At 35.6% G+C, this 14,195-nt stretch overlaps 1 protein-coding gene across 1 annotated transcript in view; it reads right to left on the bottom strand.

Moving 5' to 3' along the window:
• Positions 1-4,829: 4,829 nt before the first annotated feature.
• The window catches only part of pcf11 (PCF11 cleavage and polyadenylation factor subunit), a 28,386-nt gene continuing 19,020 nt past the window's right edge, over positions 4,830-14,195 (bottom strand). Inside the window, exons 9-16 of the mRNA XM_059964512.1 lie at positions 13,835-13,937; positions 12,466-12,582; positions 12,253-12,355; positions 9,946-10,129; positions 9,501-9,656; positions 7,862-7,954; positions 5,937-5,972; positions 4,830-5,750 (exon numbers count right to left, since the gene is read on the bottom strand). Of these exons, the coding sequence (XP_059820495.1) occupies positions 5,541-5,750; positions 5,937-5,972; positions 7,862-7,954; positions 9,501-9,656; positions 9,946-10,129; positions 12,253-12,355; positions 12,466-12,582; positions 13,835-13,937 (1,002 nt within the window). The 3' untranslated portion in view covers positions 4,830-5,540. The remainder of the gene's footprint in view (positions 5,751-5,936; positions 5,973-7,861; positions 7,955-9,500; positions 9,657-9,945; positions 10,130-12,252; positions 12,356-12,465; positions 12,583-13,834; positions 13,938-14,195) is intronic.

The following is a 14,195-nucleotide window of genomic DNA, read 5'->3' as shown; positions in this document are numbered from 1 at the left end:
TCAATGTCATTATATACAATAAGGAATTAAATGAGCAAATAACTGATTAACAAAGCTAAGCAATACATCAATAAGAGAAAAAGTGTTAATATTTTTTTTGAAAGAAAAACAAGGAAATAAAGAACCCCTACTAACTGAAAAAAAACCAAAAACCCATTGGGAGCACAACCCCAGAGCTATACATCATACAAGCTTCCATAAAAAAACATCAATCTGCCAACTCAAATCCACTTAAAGAAAAATCAGAAGGAGGCCATATTAACTCAAATAAAATAATAGTAGTGGGCCCACCTTTACACAAAAATCAAATTGAGGATCGAAAGTTCGACTTCTGATTTTCTCCAAACTAAGACATAACATCTGAAAAAACCATTGTATCAAAGTAGGGGCAGAAACATCTTTCCATTTCAACAAAATAGCCCTTCTGGCCAATAATGTAACAAATACAATTACATGTTGGTCTGATGGAGAAATACCATGAATATATTGAGGGACTATACCAAATAAAACTGTCAATTTATTAGGTTGTAAATTAATTTTTATAACTTTAGAAATTGTAGAGAAAATAGACTTCCAAAAATGTTTCAGTACAGAATACAATCAAAACATGTTACAATGTGGCTGTCTCAGTTTTACGTGTCACACTATCAACATTAGGAAACATTTTAGACAGTCTCTCCTTTGTCAAATAGTAACGATGTACAATTTTAAATTGAATTAAAGAGTGATTGGCACAGATCGAAGAGGCAACCAACTTCAAAATCTGCAACCAATCTATTATCAGAGTCATGTTAAGTTGTCTCTCCCAATCTTGCTTAATCTTAAGTGAAGGGTAATTGTGCTGTTGTAACAATTTATAAATTTTCCCAATAAAACCCTTCACTAAAGGATTTATTTTTAAAATAATATCTAACAGGTCAGAATCTTGTATATATGGAAAATTACTCAAGTATTTTTGTAAGCAGCATCTGACCTGAAGATTTCACAGAAAATGTGAATATGTGAGAGTATTTAGTTACGAATTTCTCAAAAGACATCAATCGGCCAACTTGGAAGAGATCCATGAAGAAATAAACCCCTTTATTCCTCCAAAAAAGGTAGGATCACTTAAAGGTTTAAATAAATAATTTTGATAAATTGAACTAACAAGTTTAAATTTAAGATTAAAAAAGTTACAAAACTGGAACCAAATTCGTAATGACTGCTTAATCGCAGGATATAAAGTTAAATTAATTTTGGCCAGTTGTACAGGTAAAGAAGCCCCTAAATAATGAGGTTAAGTGAAACTGTTTCACAACATTCAATTTGTCGTGTACGTATTCTTTGATCCACAGCACCTGCAGTTGTATTTTTGTGTCAAGGGTTTGTTGATCTTCAACAGAAATTTGAGGAAAATCGATCTTTTGTAAAAAGGCATTCATTTTAGAAGAATCAACTGGAAACTGATATTTATAAAGCTCAATATAAAAGTCTTGAGAAATTTTATTAATATCTTAATAATTACATGCTAAACTACCATCTCCCTTATGAATTTTTAAATTTTATCTTTTAGCTCTAGCTGTTTTTAATTGAGATGCTAATAGCTTATTATTTTTATCTCCAAACACATTAAATGACTTTTTAATTTAAGCAAATTTATTTCAATAGATTAAGTTAATAAATTATATTGTGAATAAATCAATGTCAGGAGAGACTGCATAAATATTATCCAAGTCTTTAATTTGGTTTGGAAATCTTATCTAACTCTTTTAGTCTGTTTCTTAAGCTTAGCTGAATAGATTATCTGACCACGCAAATATGCTTTAAATGTATCCCATATAATCAATTTCGACACATCTCCAGTATTATTAAAAAGAATTTTTTTTTTAGAATTATCCGAGTCTCAATAAATTTGACAAAGTTCGGACTTAGTAATAAATTTTCTGGAAAAAGCCAAGGCAAATTTGTAATAGCGACATCACTCAATTCAAAAGCTAAACTTAAAGGCACATGATCTGAGAGCTATACCATCATATTCAAATTTCTGGACTTTGGACAAAAATCAGGAATCAACTAAAAAGCAATCGATTCTTGAATACGTTTTATTAACATGTGAAATAAAATAATAATCTCTATCATTAGGATGTAAATGTCTCCAAATTTCAACCAGGCCAGAATCAATTAAAAAAGCTATTAAGTGATGCAGAATGACTCGGAAGCCACTGATTGGTTGAACTCTTGTCAAAGGATTTAAACCAACACTTGAAATCACCACCCATTAACAACATATATTCATTTAAATCCAGCAATAAAGCAAATACATTTTTTTTAAAAAAGGATCATCTACATTAGGTCCATATAGGTTAACCAGAACAATTTTTCTATTACAAATTGTTCCTTTTAACAACTAAAAATCTACCATTAATATCTGACACAATGACTTCTTGGATAAATATTAGATTTAATTCGATACTCCCTTTGTTTTATTTTGACAGGCAGCATGAAAGTGAAGGCCTTTCCACATTTAAAAAAATCTGTTTTGACATGCGTTTCTTGAACAAAAATTATATCGGGTTGGAATCGATTGATTATAAAAATTTTCTTTTGCTTAATAGGATGATTCCAACCACGTACATTCCAACTTATAACATTAATCTGTTTGCCTTTTTTTTTATTAACACATAGATACACACGTATCAACGCAGGCTAATCAAAACTGGTCGTGATAAGTATAACCATATACAAAATATGCATGCTCTGGAACTCCGTAAGGGGAGAAAAAATACAAAAAATTTAAAATTTATCTTACAATTAATCCTATAAATCAAAACTAACCCCAAAAAGCCCAAAATTTGGAAAAAGGCTGAAATGCCACCCCATAGAGTAAAAGAGCTGCCCATTTTATAGCAGTGGTTTTAAAAAGCTTTCTTTAATTACTCCCCCGTTACAAATAAAAACATAAGGCCCTAAAATAAAAAAGCCCTGCAAAGGAAAAACATGGGCCAAAAGGCCAGCACTGTTCAGTTTTTCTCTACAACATCTAGCTCCCCATATCCAGCATAAAAGTTCAGAGACAGAAATATTTATACTTAATCCTTAAAAGCAGCTGAGGAATGCAAGAACGATCTCCAAGGATGCCAAAACAATAAAATTAAACAAAGGAAAAAAGTACCTATGTAATCTCTAATGAAGAAAAGTCAGCACCATTTTCCATTTAACTGACATGCCCAATGAAAAACTCTTTTTTTATTAATTATCTATCGTCTAAGCACTCCCAAACTATATATGACATTATGAACTATGGAAATTATCACTTAAGAAAAAAAGGATAAAAATAAACAATCTGTCTTATCTTAATTCGCTCAGTAGATCAAACAGATTTCAGAAAAGTCTTTCATCACATCATCTTTAAATGGTCCATCAATCGAAGGACATCTTAAGCAAATCAGAAATATTCAGAGCTCATCTTCTTTCCAAAAGAAGAAATATTCAGCAGACCTAAAACCATTCAAACCTCAGCTACAACTGGAATAGAGTTAACATAGTCCAATGCCTCTTTGGGGTCCAGAAAAACACGTGGAGTCAAATCTTTGGAAAATAATTTTAAATTGGGCTGGATATTGAAGTGATGGGAATAATTCCTTATCATAGGCCATCTTCACGGTTGGAACAAATTTAGACCACAGGTCCATGACTTCCCATGGATAATCTTCATAAACACAAACCTCAGAACCTTTAAATTTAAAAGGTTCGTTTCCTTGCATATTTTATGATTTAGTCTAACTTTAAAATGAAGGAAGGAAACCAAAACTGACCTTGGTTTATCTCAAAATGTTGCAGTGAAAATTCTATGTGCTCTTTCGATGTCAGGAGGTTGAGGTAAAATATCCATAAACAGAGATTGAACCAAGTTAATAAATCTCCAGTCTCAGATCCTTCCTTCAATCCAACAATTCAAATATTATTCCGACAAGATCTTGCTTTCAAATCAATAATCTTACGTTGGGACTTTTCCAAGCAAGCTGAAATCTTCATGATTTGCCACTTCACCTCCAAATTCAGGGAAATAATGCTTCCCTGCACAAATTGAAAACTATTTCGTAACAACTTCATCTCAGAAGAGGCAGAATCAAGTTTTACTGTGTTGTTGTCTATCTTCTTATCGAGAGCCACCAGCAAATTTTCTAGATGCTCCGCCCAAGCTGGTGTTTCCTCTGACTTTTCCCCCCTTTCCATTGCTGGATTCAGGGAGCTGCTTTCTACTTCTTAAAGAGTGACATAGTAACAACTATTTCCAAGATCCGACAAATAAAAGTTAAAAATACCAAGTTTAAACTGGGGAAAAGGAAGAATTAATTGCAGCCGCACAGATCTGTGTGTTCCTCCATTAGACAGCAGGCAGAGTCTCCCGACAGTAAATAAATTTAATAAAAATCTAGAAAATTCCAGGATAGTCTTATCATTAAGACAACTTTTTCCTCTCTCAAAGGCTGGTAGAAAAGTCACTTTGCTCAAACATTAATTTATAATGAAATAATTTTTTAAGACATGAGTATTAAACTATTTTAGAAACAAAGATGGCATTAGTATGCCATCAGGTATTGAATACCAGCATTACTAGCCTCTTTGTTCTTAAGCCACATGAACTTAACTTTCAAGGGCAGGCAATTTTCGCTAATATTTTGCAGTCCACGGCAGAATTAAATTGCGGTGTAGATAATTGTACTATATATTACCAATTACGGAAACTGCAGTATATATTCTTTCCAAATTGGTCATTAATGACCAGTTTAATAGTTTTCTAACTAGTTGATTTTTAATTCAAATTTACATAAATAAATAAACAAATATTGTGTCCAGCTCTTTTATTTAGTTTAGTACATACAAGGTTAATTCAAATAGTTCCAACACTGCATTGTTCATTTTCAGGTGCGCAGAATTAAGATTTACTAATCAAGAGCAATTTGTAATGCAGGAGCCCACATGAAAAAAAAACAAAATACCTTGTCAGGTAAATATCAATAATTTTATTTCCTTCTCAATGGTTCAGATCCTGTAATTTTAACAAATTTCTTAAATGAACCAAAGTATTCATTTTCATTGCACCATAAATATTTAAAACTTAACTTAAACACTGCCTCAGCTGTACACAAAACATTTCAAAAATATTTTATTTTATTAGAATTTACATTCTTACAAAAAAGCAACATTTTCATTCCACAAGTGCATTCACACATATGCAGCACTCACACAGTAATGCACACCTGAACTGCACATGCAGTTGAACATACAAATACCAAAATGTATTCAATAGTTAACTTCAACTGAGATCCCTGCCTCAAATAAAATATAAAATAAATGGGGAGGGTTTAAATTTGACGTTCCTTGAAGATAGAATCAACTATTGCTGTTTTGCATGTTTCCCCAATGATTTTAAATGTAACACGAGGTAGTATTACTTCACTATTGTAAGTCTCTCATATGAATGGATACATCAAATCCAACCATTCTTTTGTCCTCTAATAAGTCTGTTAAGTGAAAAAGATCACTTCATAAAAGACTTACGCAGATTCCACTTTCACAGCTGCAGTATCTTTTTCATTTTTCATGTCTGTCAACACACAGCTGCCTTCAGCCTCAGTATTTTTGCAGCTGCTGGCTGGATCTGAGGTCTTGCTATTACAATCCAACTGTTCCTGTTTAATAACTGAATGTAGTGGGTTTTCTAAAGGAGCTTCACTTGGAGATGGAGTTGAATCTGTAAATGAAGCCTAAAGAAGAAGTTTTCATTAGAGTTAATTTTATCTCACCTGAAACATTAAAAAAATCAATTGTAAATTAACAGCACCAAACAACTCCATGGACTTTAAGAATATCTTACTACTGAGGCTCTAATCAAGCACAAGACAAACACAGTATTTGTGTACAATGGAATAAACTTAAAATACTGCACTTACATTTTTATAATCTTCATAACATGCTGGATGATATGTCTAAAAGGAAGTGAAATAAGTATTAGATATTTCAAATGTTAGGAAATGTTACCCGGATATAAATGCTACTTGCTATGCAAACGTAAACTTATTTTGAACTGAGATCATTGACAATGTAACACTCAAAATTAGCACTGATGGGCTGGACCTTGTAAAAAGTGTAAACCCATCATGAGATCAAATAAGTTCAAGGGTGTGAAATTTACAAAGTCCTTTATTCCCAGAACTGGTTAGTTTTACACTTAGTTGCATCACATAAATATTATTCAGATTTTTATAAATTGAAGTAACATAATAGCCATCCATTAAGCTTTATATTAAATCTAGAAAATGGGAAGAAATTTACTTCAAGATGTAATGAGCTGCAATACTAATCAAACTTTCTGGTCTTAAAAACTGAACTTGAACTGTTACTCCTTCAGGAAATACCAATTATTTCCCCTCTTTTCAATCTTATCTTTTATTTTCTCTCCTCCAGTACATATCTGTTCTGAACTTTATTCCACCCACAAGAGTTTTTCCTCTCAAATGAAACTTCAAACTACATTTTCTCAGTGATCCAAGGTGCCCAGCTTTCTTACTTCTAGACATGTTTCTATTGGCTACTACCTTTTCAAAGTTATTCCAATAGTTAAGTACTCTAAGGCATCCAATAAACTCAAGCAATAATAAAGGGGCTTCCCTTCTTCCACCACCAACTCTGCTCTCAAATGCGTATCTCCCATTTCCTGGACATCTGCCCTCACCCCACTAGGGGATAGGGTTCCCCTTGTCCTCACTACCACCCCACCAGCCTCCAGGTCCAATGTATAATTCTCCGTAACTTCTGCCACCTCCAACGGGATCCCACCACCAAGCACATCTTTCTCTCGCCCCCTCTTTCTACTTCCTGCAGGGATCGCTCCCTAAGCGACTCCCTTGTCCACTCATCTCCCCCATCCCTTCCCACCAATCTCCCTCCTGGCACTTATCCTTGTAAGCAGAACAAGTGCTACACCTGCCCTTACACTTCCTCCCTCACCACCATTCAGGGCCCCAGACAGTCCTTCCAGGTGAGGCGACACTTCACCTGTGAGTCAGCTGGTGTGGTATACTGCATCCGGTGCTCCCAGTGTGGTCTTTTATATATTGGTGAGACCCGACGCAGACTGGGAGACCGTTTCGCTGAACACCTACCTATGCTCGGTCTGCCAGAAAAAGCAGGACCTCCCAGTGGCCACACATTTTAATTCCACGTCCCATTCTAATGTCTATCCATGGCCTCCTCTACTGTCAAAATGAATCCAAACTCAGGTTGGAGGAACACCTTATATACCAGCTGGGTAGTTTCCAACCTGATGGCATGAACATTGACTTCTCTAACTTCTGTTAATGCCCCTCCTCCCCTTCTTACACCATCCCTGACATATTTAGATGTTTGTTTTCTCTCTCTGTACCCATCACGCTGCCTGTTCTCCATCTCTGGTCCCCCCACCTTTCTTTCTCCCGAGGCCTCCCGTCCCATGATTCTTTCCCATCTCCAGCTCTGTATCACTTTCGCCAATCACCCTTCCAGCTCTTAGCTTCATCCCACCCCCTCCAGTCTTCTCCTATCATTTCGCATTTCTCCCTCCCCCCACCCCCACTACTTTCAAATCTCTTAGTATCTCTCCTTTCAGTTCGTCCTGACGAAGGGTCTCAGCCCGAAATGTCGACAGTGTTTCTCCTTATAGATGCTGCCTGGCCTGCTGTGTTCCACCAGCATTTTGTGTGTGTTGAAAGCAATAATTTGTAAGATTAACTACCAGAATCAATAGGGTGGAACCTTAACTTACTTTCAAGTGATATTAGGTATGTATGGTTATAACCACCCATTTATTCATGTTAGTTGGATAAAAAATGAAACTTACAGTATTATCCACACGAACTGCATTCTTCAGATGCCACTCTTCTTCATCTTCATCCCAATACTGCTCAAAAGCTTCTTGACAAATTTCACAGACCTACAGAAATGGATTAAAGTTGTCAAGTATTTATTTAAATTAGGATTTATAAATACAACTTCAGATTAAGATAGGCTTAAACTTTCAAAGTCCTCCTGACATTAACTGGGATGGTTTGCAAGAATACAATTGGCCATGTTCCCACTGAAAGGTTGGATTATTGTCAACATTTCGATTTGTGTAATGAAATATGTTCAGATCATTTTAATTTGATTTAAACTAAAGGAATCCTAAAAGCACTGAAAAGAAATAATCATAATCAGTAATTTAGATCTGATGGATTAATGCTGCTGTTATAGTAAAAGGGTTATTGGGAAAGCCACATTATGACTGAATAAATTCAGAGACCTTGAACACCAGAATCAGGTCAAGATATTTACTTTTACAGAGGGCACATTGCCCTGGAGTGATGTGGTCCATGCCACTTCCTTGGTTGCTCTGATTCTGGGTACACCTTTATTCATTCCAATGAATCTAGGTCTGCGCAGAATTGCATCTATTTGCAATCATGTGCCACCAAATAAACATTACAATTGTTCATTTGTTCTTTCCTGTTTTATACATCTTTTAAATTTAAAATATCTTGCAGCTCTCAACTTCAGTGAGACCAAACACAAGCAAGGTGCCTGCTTTGCCATACACCCATGTCCTGATCACCGTTAATTTTAATTCCCATTCCCAACTGGACCAGTCCTTGACCTATGCTTCCATGGTAAAGCTGAACATGAACAAGGACAAAATCTCATTTTACCTTGGAAGTCTACATCCTAAAAACATGAATACCAAATTTGCCATTTTCAGATGCCCTCCTTTTCCTGATGTACCCAGTTCCTCCTGTTCCTCACCAGCCCCCATCATCCTATTTCTTGACACCATCCAGCCACTTAATTTGCCCCATCACTAAACTTCTCCCACCACATTACTTTATCCAACTATCTGCAGCCCTACCCATCACCTTCCAGCCTGTTCCTATTTCCACACTTCCCTTCATCTGCTCATCACCCCTCACCTAGATTCATCACTTGCCAGCTCTTGCTCCACCTCTTCCCCTCTCTTTATACCAGCCATCTTCCCCATCTCTCTCAGCCCAAAACAGTGACATTCTATTTTCCTCCACAGATGCTACCTGACTTGTCAAGCTTCGTCCTTTGTTAAATATATAGGAAGTCTTGCAACTGGTTGTCCACATTCACTTCTATACCGCAAATAATGAACACCCAACAGATCTCCATTAATCTGAGCCAAGATTTTACCTGGCTTGTTTCAGGTAAGCCTATGTTTGTCAAAAAAGAGAATTAACATAACCAACTTAACTGACCTTTTTGGAACATCACATTTGGCCCAGTATTCAAAACTTTGCCTGCATTTCTTCAGTCATCAAAACAACAAAAATCAAGTAAAAGATCGTACTGCGCTTAAAATTTCATTTTGCTTTTAGTTCAGTTACATTAATAAATGTAAAACCTGACTTTCATACAAGTTACGAAAGATTTAAGTCTGACATAATTGTTATGTTTAATCAGATACATCTCACTACCAATCCTACCTCATGTACTCCAGCAGGTCCAGCAGGAACACTTTGAAATTCCTTTTCCTTTGCAGCTTCTTGTGTTCTCTGTACAACTTCTTCATGGGCCTTCTCGAAGAATTGACTTTTAGCACGTTCTTCCAGGTCAGCAATTTCCTCAAATTCTATCCAGTCCTGTGGATGTAAAAATAATTTTTTTTTCAAAAAAACCATCCCGAAATCTCAACTGCTCTCTTCATCCAACCATCCCCCCCATAAACTCCTGGAAATTCCAAGCTGTTCATTCTCTTCATGGTTGTACCTTGTGCACCATGTTCTTTTATTTCACTCTCTATTACCAATACCAGCTACCTGCTCAGTGCCTGGGTGGATCCAGTTATCCTCACTACCACAGTGCAAGAGCAAATCAACAAATATGGAAAAAAAATAATGTGGAAAGGTTCTACTTGTTTAACAAACTTACCGTTAAACTGTAGTACCACTTTCTGTAAGTTACTTTCTTAGTTACATCCTTTTCCATTCTATTCATACGATAATGCCAGTCCAAATGGTCTGCGTAAACATCAGTCTGCGATGCCGTGAACCGCATTCCACAAGAGTAGCACTGAATGCCTGTGTATAGGCGACTGATAACACCATCATACCTTCTGTTTTAGGAAGCAAAATAAACTGATGTAAAATAAATATTTAAATGGATTTTTAAAGTTCTTTCAAAGATAGAGGGACAAATGCTCAATTCTTTTACATGATATACACTTTAAACATTCACACTCTTCAGTAGGATCCATAAATGCATCTGTTTCACTCCAATCCTGTTAAAACTTGGGCCACAGATTATTGATAGTATTTTAAACTGGTACAAAGCAAGAAATCAGAATGCTCCTATGAGTCATAAAGAACAAAGGATAACTAGTCAAGTTTACAAATTAATTCATTCCTATGGATATTTTCATGCAACAGCACTGAATCCATTATAAATGTGTGCATTTTTGTGACAAGTCAAGTGTCTCATGGATGTAATTTTCATGCTAACATAAGGAGCCAGGTCCTATACATACACCCCATTTCCAGATACCCTCTCCTAATAGAGTGGAAGTTGAGAACTTTACACTGAACTATACAGTATATCCAAATACAGAAGCACTTAATACCCATACTGAAGTATGGGGAAAGCTTTAGTCAACCTAGTCAGAGCACTGATCTCAATATCAAGACAGTTTGAGATTACCCGGAGACAAAAGAAAATAAGACAGCCAAAGTCTGTGGAACTGTAGCAAGTTCTCCCAGATGCCTAGAACAATCTACCCACTGATTCTTAAAAAACTGCTTGACAGTTGATGCAGTTTGAAAGGCAAAGGGTGGTCATATCAAATAGATATAATGTATTAAGACAGAAGCTATTTTGGAAGCAACACCTTGAAAACTACTTTGCACACTGGACAATGGGTTGGGTATCAATCTTTGTTCATTCAGTTAAGAAAATAGTTAAATTTTAGATAATATTCAACAGCTTCAAGATTCTTCAACACCTTCCTCTTCAGAAAGTGCAATGATAATGCACCTTTAATTCATTTCAACTAAGCTTTATTAGCAATTGAAATTACATTAGAACTCTTCCACGATAGGTACATAAACTTCTATCACTGTTTCCTAATTTAAGACCTAAAAGGCCTGTCTCTATTCCTAAATGCCCCATTTAACAGAACAGTCTATGCTCATTTTCCTCAATCTTTAACACTAATTTCAGAGAATACCAGATTGCTTGGACTAATTTTTCCATGTCATTTTATCCATGAAAGTTTAGCGATCACTCCAGCAAACCTATACTTTCAGAAAAAATATTCCCATAGCTGTTACCCAGAACTGCTAATAGTACTGAACATTTTAACCAGTAGCTACAGCTTCTATCCACTTCTTCCCTAGCTTCCTCTATTTTCCTTTAGCCTTTATTTCTAATATCTATCAATATTTTCATGACCATACACTTTAGGCTATGCAGAGATTACTTAGTGGGCTGCACAATGGTGCAGTGCCAGAGGTCTGGGTTCAACCCCGACTGCATGAGTTATCTGTGTGAAATTTGCACAATCTCCATGACCCTGTGCTTCCTTCCACTCCCAAAGGAATACAGGTTAACAGTGGCCAAGTAACCTATAAATTAACCTGTAGGCAACTGATGTTCTTGCTCTGCATATTGGCTTACAGCAATGCACTTTCTGGTCTTCGGTCATAGCACTTCAATTAAACTGACTCATTAAAACAAATGCAGGCCTTTACTAATCAACATATTGTATGAAAGTAATTGGAAAGCACTTTCAAGCAGCAATGTCCCAATAGTCAAATGCTTGCAGTATATAGTGATTTATTCTATGAAGTCACCAGATACAAAGTTTAAAAACGCATACAATAAAGCCATTTTAAATGGTGAATACTAAATGGAATAATAGTATGTAAGCCTTTCCTAGAATATATTAAAAACATTGCATAATGAAGAAATTTAAGACTTACTTCCTGAAAAAGCTCAATATAGTAAAATCCACAAGTAACAGTCTACCAATCAAACATTTTGCTTACGTTAAGAGTTCCTCCCTTCCCTTCCAAAATGCCAGTGAATAAATGAGTGAAATTTACAGGAATCTAACTATGATGGTTGAATCATATTTTCAATATTAGCTGTTGAGTCTGGCAGATATTGCTTTGATCCTTTTGAGAAACTGGATGCTACAGATATTAAGGTTATAATCAACATCAGTAGAGAGAAATCACTTACTGTTTCAGCTCCTCAACCTGAAAGTTGGTAAGATCTGGAATGTTTTCCTCATTTTCTTCCTCCTCATCATCTTCACCAATAGCAGAAGCTTGAGAATCACCCTCTGGAAACATCAGACTCCAATTTAATTCAATAATTCACAATATTTTGAGTTATTTGTTACTGGTTTAATTTAGGTTTTGCAGGTAAAAACAGTTGTTCAAAAAAACTCACGTGTTGGTGTGGATTCCACTAGATTTGACTTCAAAATTCCTGTAGAAATCAGCTTTGAAAACAGCTCATTCACATCCAGTTGTCCCAAATGATTCTCCAAAGGTACAAAAGATGATCCTACGATTGTATAACACTTACACAATAAGTAATTGTTAACAGAATAGCCTCAGATATTGTTATACTTAACAGTGACAAACCAAAGACTAAGTTGAAGTTTTATATTGCTCGAAGATTAATGCCAAATATTACCGATCATTTCAAGTACAAGGTTTCATGCTATAAAGCTAAAGTTACTCATTTCTCTTACTGAAGAGCTTATTGCAATTAAAATGTAAACATTTTCTTCCATTTAGTTACCAAAAGGCAGATTTCTAATTCACAAGACTTGAACCAAGACAATTATTTGCATATTAACTGTTATACAATTTAAATACTTTCTCCAAATTCCTCAACCCTGTTAAATAAAGTTTCTTCCTCCAGTGGAAGTCCATCTTCTGCCTTTCTTAACATGCCTGAACTTACTAATAGGACACATACTCTTAAGACCTGGGCATAAGGCATTCTCCAGATCAGGGGACATTGAAAATTTGGTAAGCACAAAGGCCAAAGTAGAAGAACAGATGTCACTAGGCTGAAGAGTTACAGAATTATAATCAGTAATTCAATGTAGACAAATGATTTTAAAAAGTATGCCATCAAAAACCACAGGTTAACATTTATGGAGGGCACAATTTAAGAGGAAATAGAACAGTCACGTAGAATTGTCATGTCAAAAGTGTGGATGGGACTTGCAACAAATAGCCTGAGGCAAGACAGAGACCTGCAATGAATTAAGGCAAGCTTGATGACTTGGACACAGAATTGAAAGTGTCAACAAGATGAAATTAATGGAAACTACCTGACATTACAAAAAATCATGCAGTAGGAGAAACAGCATTGAGTCCATTCTAATAAATACATTTGAAAACATTTCTGCACAAAATCCGATGTTAGATTATGATAAATCAGGCCAGCTCATACATGGAATCTGTATTTATCATTGAGAAATAAAGATGTGATAGAAGCACCAAGTTTCTCCACTCTACAAAAAACAGAAACAAAACTGGTTTTCTAGGCATGATTTGATAGGAATAAAATGAACGAACTGCAGCCTCATCCTGACAGCTAAAGAGAAAGTCAAATGACTTACAAAAAAATAGTAAAAGGTGCATCAAGCAGACAAGATTCTAAGACAATTCTATGTACTAGAGAAATGCAAAATTGAGATCAAGACTGATTACATCAGGACAAGGTACAAGGTCAGGCAGAAATTTGATGATAATTTAATAGAAAATTGAAATCACTAATTTATTAGCAGAAAATGTGTTACCTTGTGGTATCTGTGTAACCGGAACAGAAGATTGAGATGGCAAGTACTGTTGCCCTTGACTGAATGGAAGCTGACCGCTGGAAAAATTATTCATGGCATTAACCTACAAAACAAAAACACATCATGAAAACTAGATTATCCAAAACTTTGAACATCAAGAATAAAAATGCCTAACATCAAGTTTCTGACATCCTCCCCCTTCTTGAGTGATGAAGGTCTTGACATGAAACCAACTATTTACTAACTTCCATGCATGCTGCCCGACTTCCCAAGATCCATGGGGGAACCTCGGATTTTCAGTATCTGCAGAATCTCATTAAGTTTCTCTTTTGTGTTTGCACCTCATGTATCTATAGATGCA

This window comes from Hypanus sabinus, chromosome 3, assembly GCF_030144855.1.
Source record: "Hypanus sabinus isolate sHypSab1 chromosome 3, sHypSab1.hap1, whole genome shotgun sequence".
Classification (NCBI taxonomy): Eukaryota; Metazoa; Chordata; class Chondrichthyes; order Myliobatiformes; family Dasyatidae; genus Hypanus; species Hypanus sabinus.
Note: the sequence above shows the minus strand (reverse complement) of the source record. Positions and strands in the feature narration are given on the sequence as shown.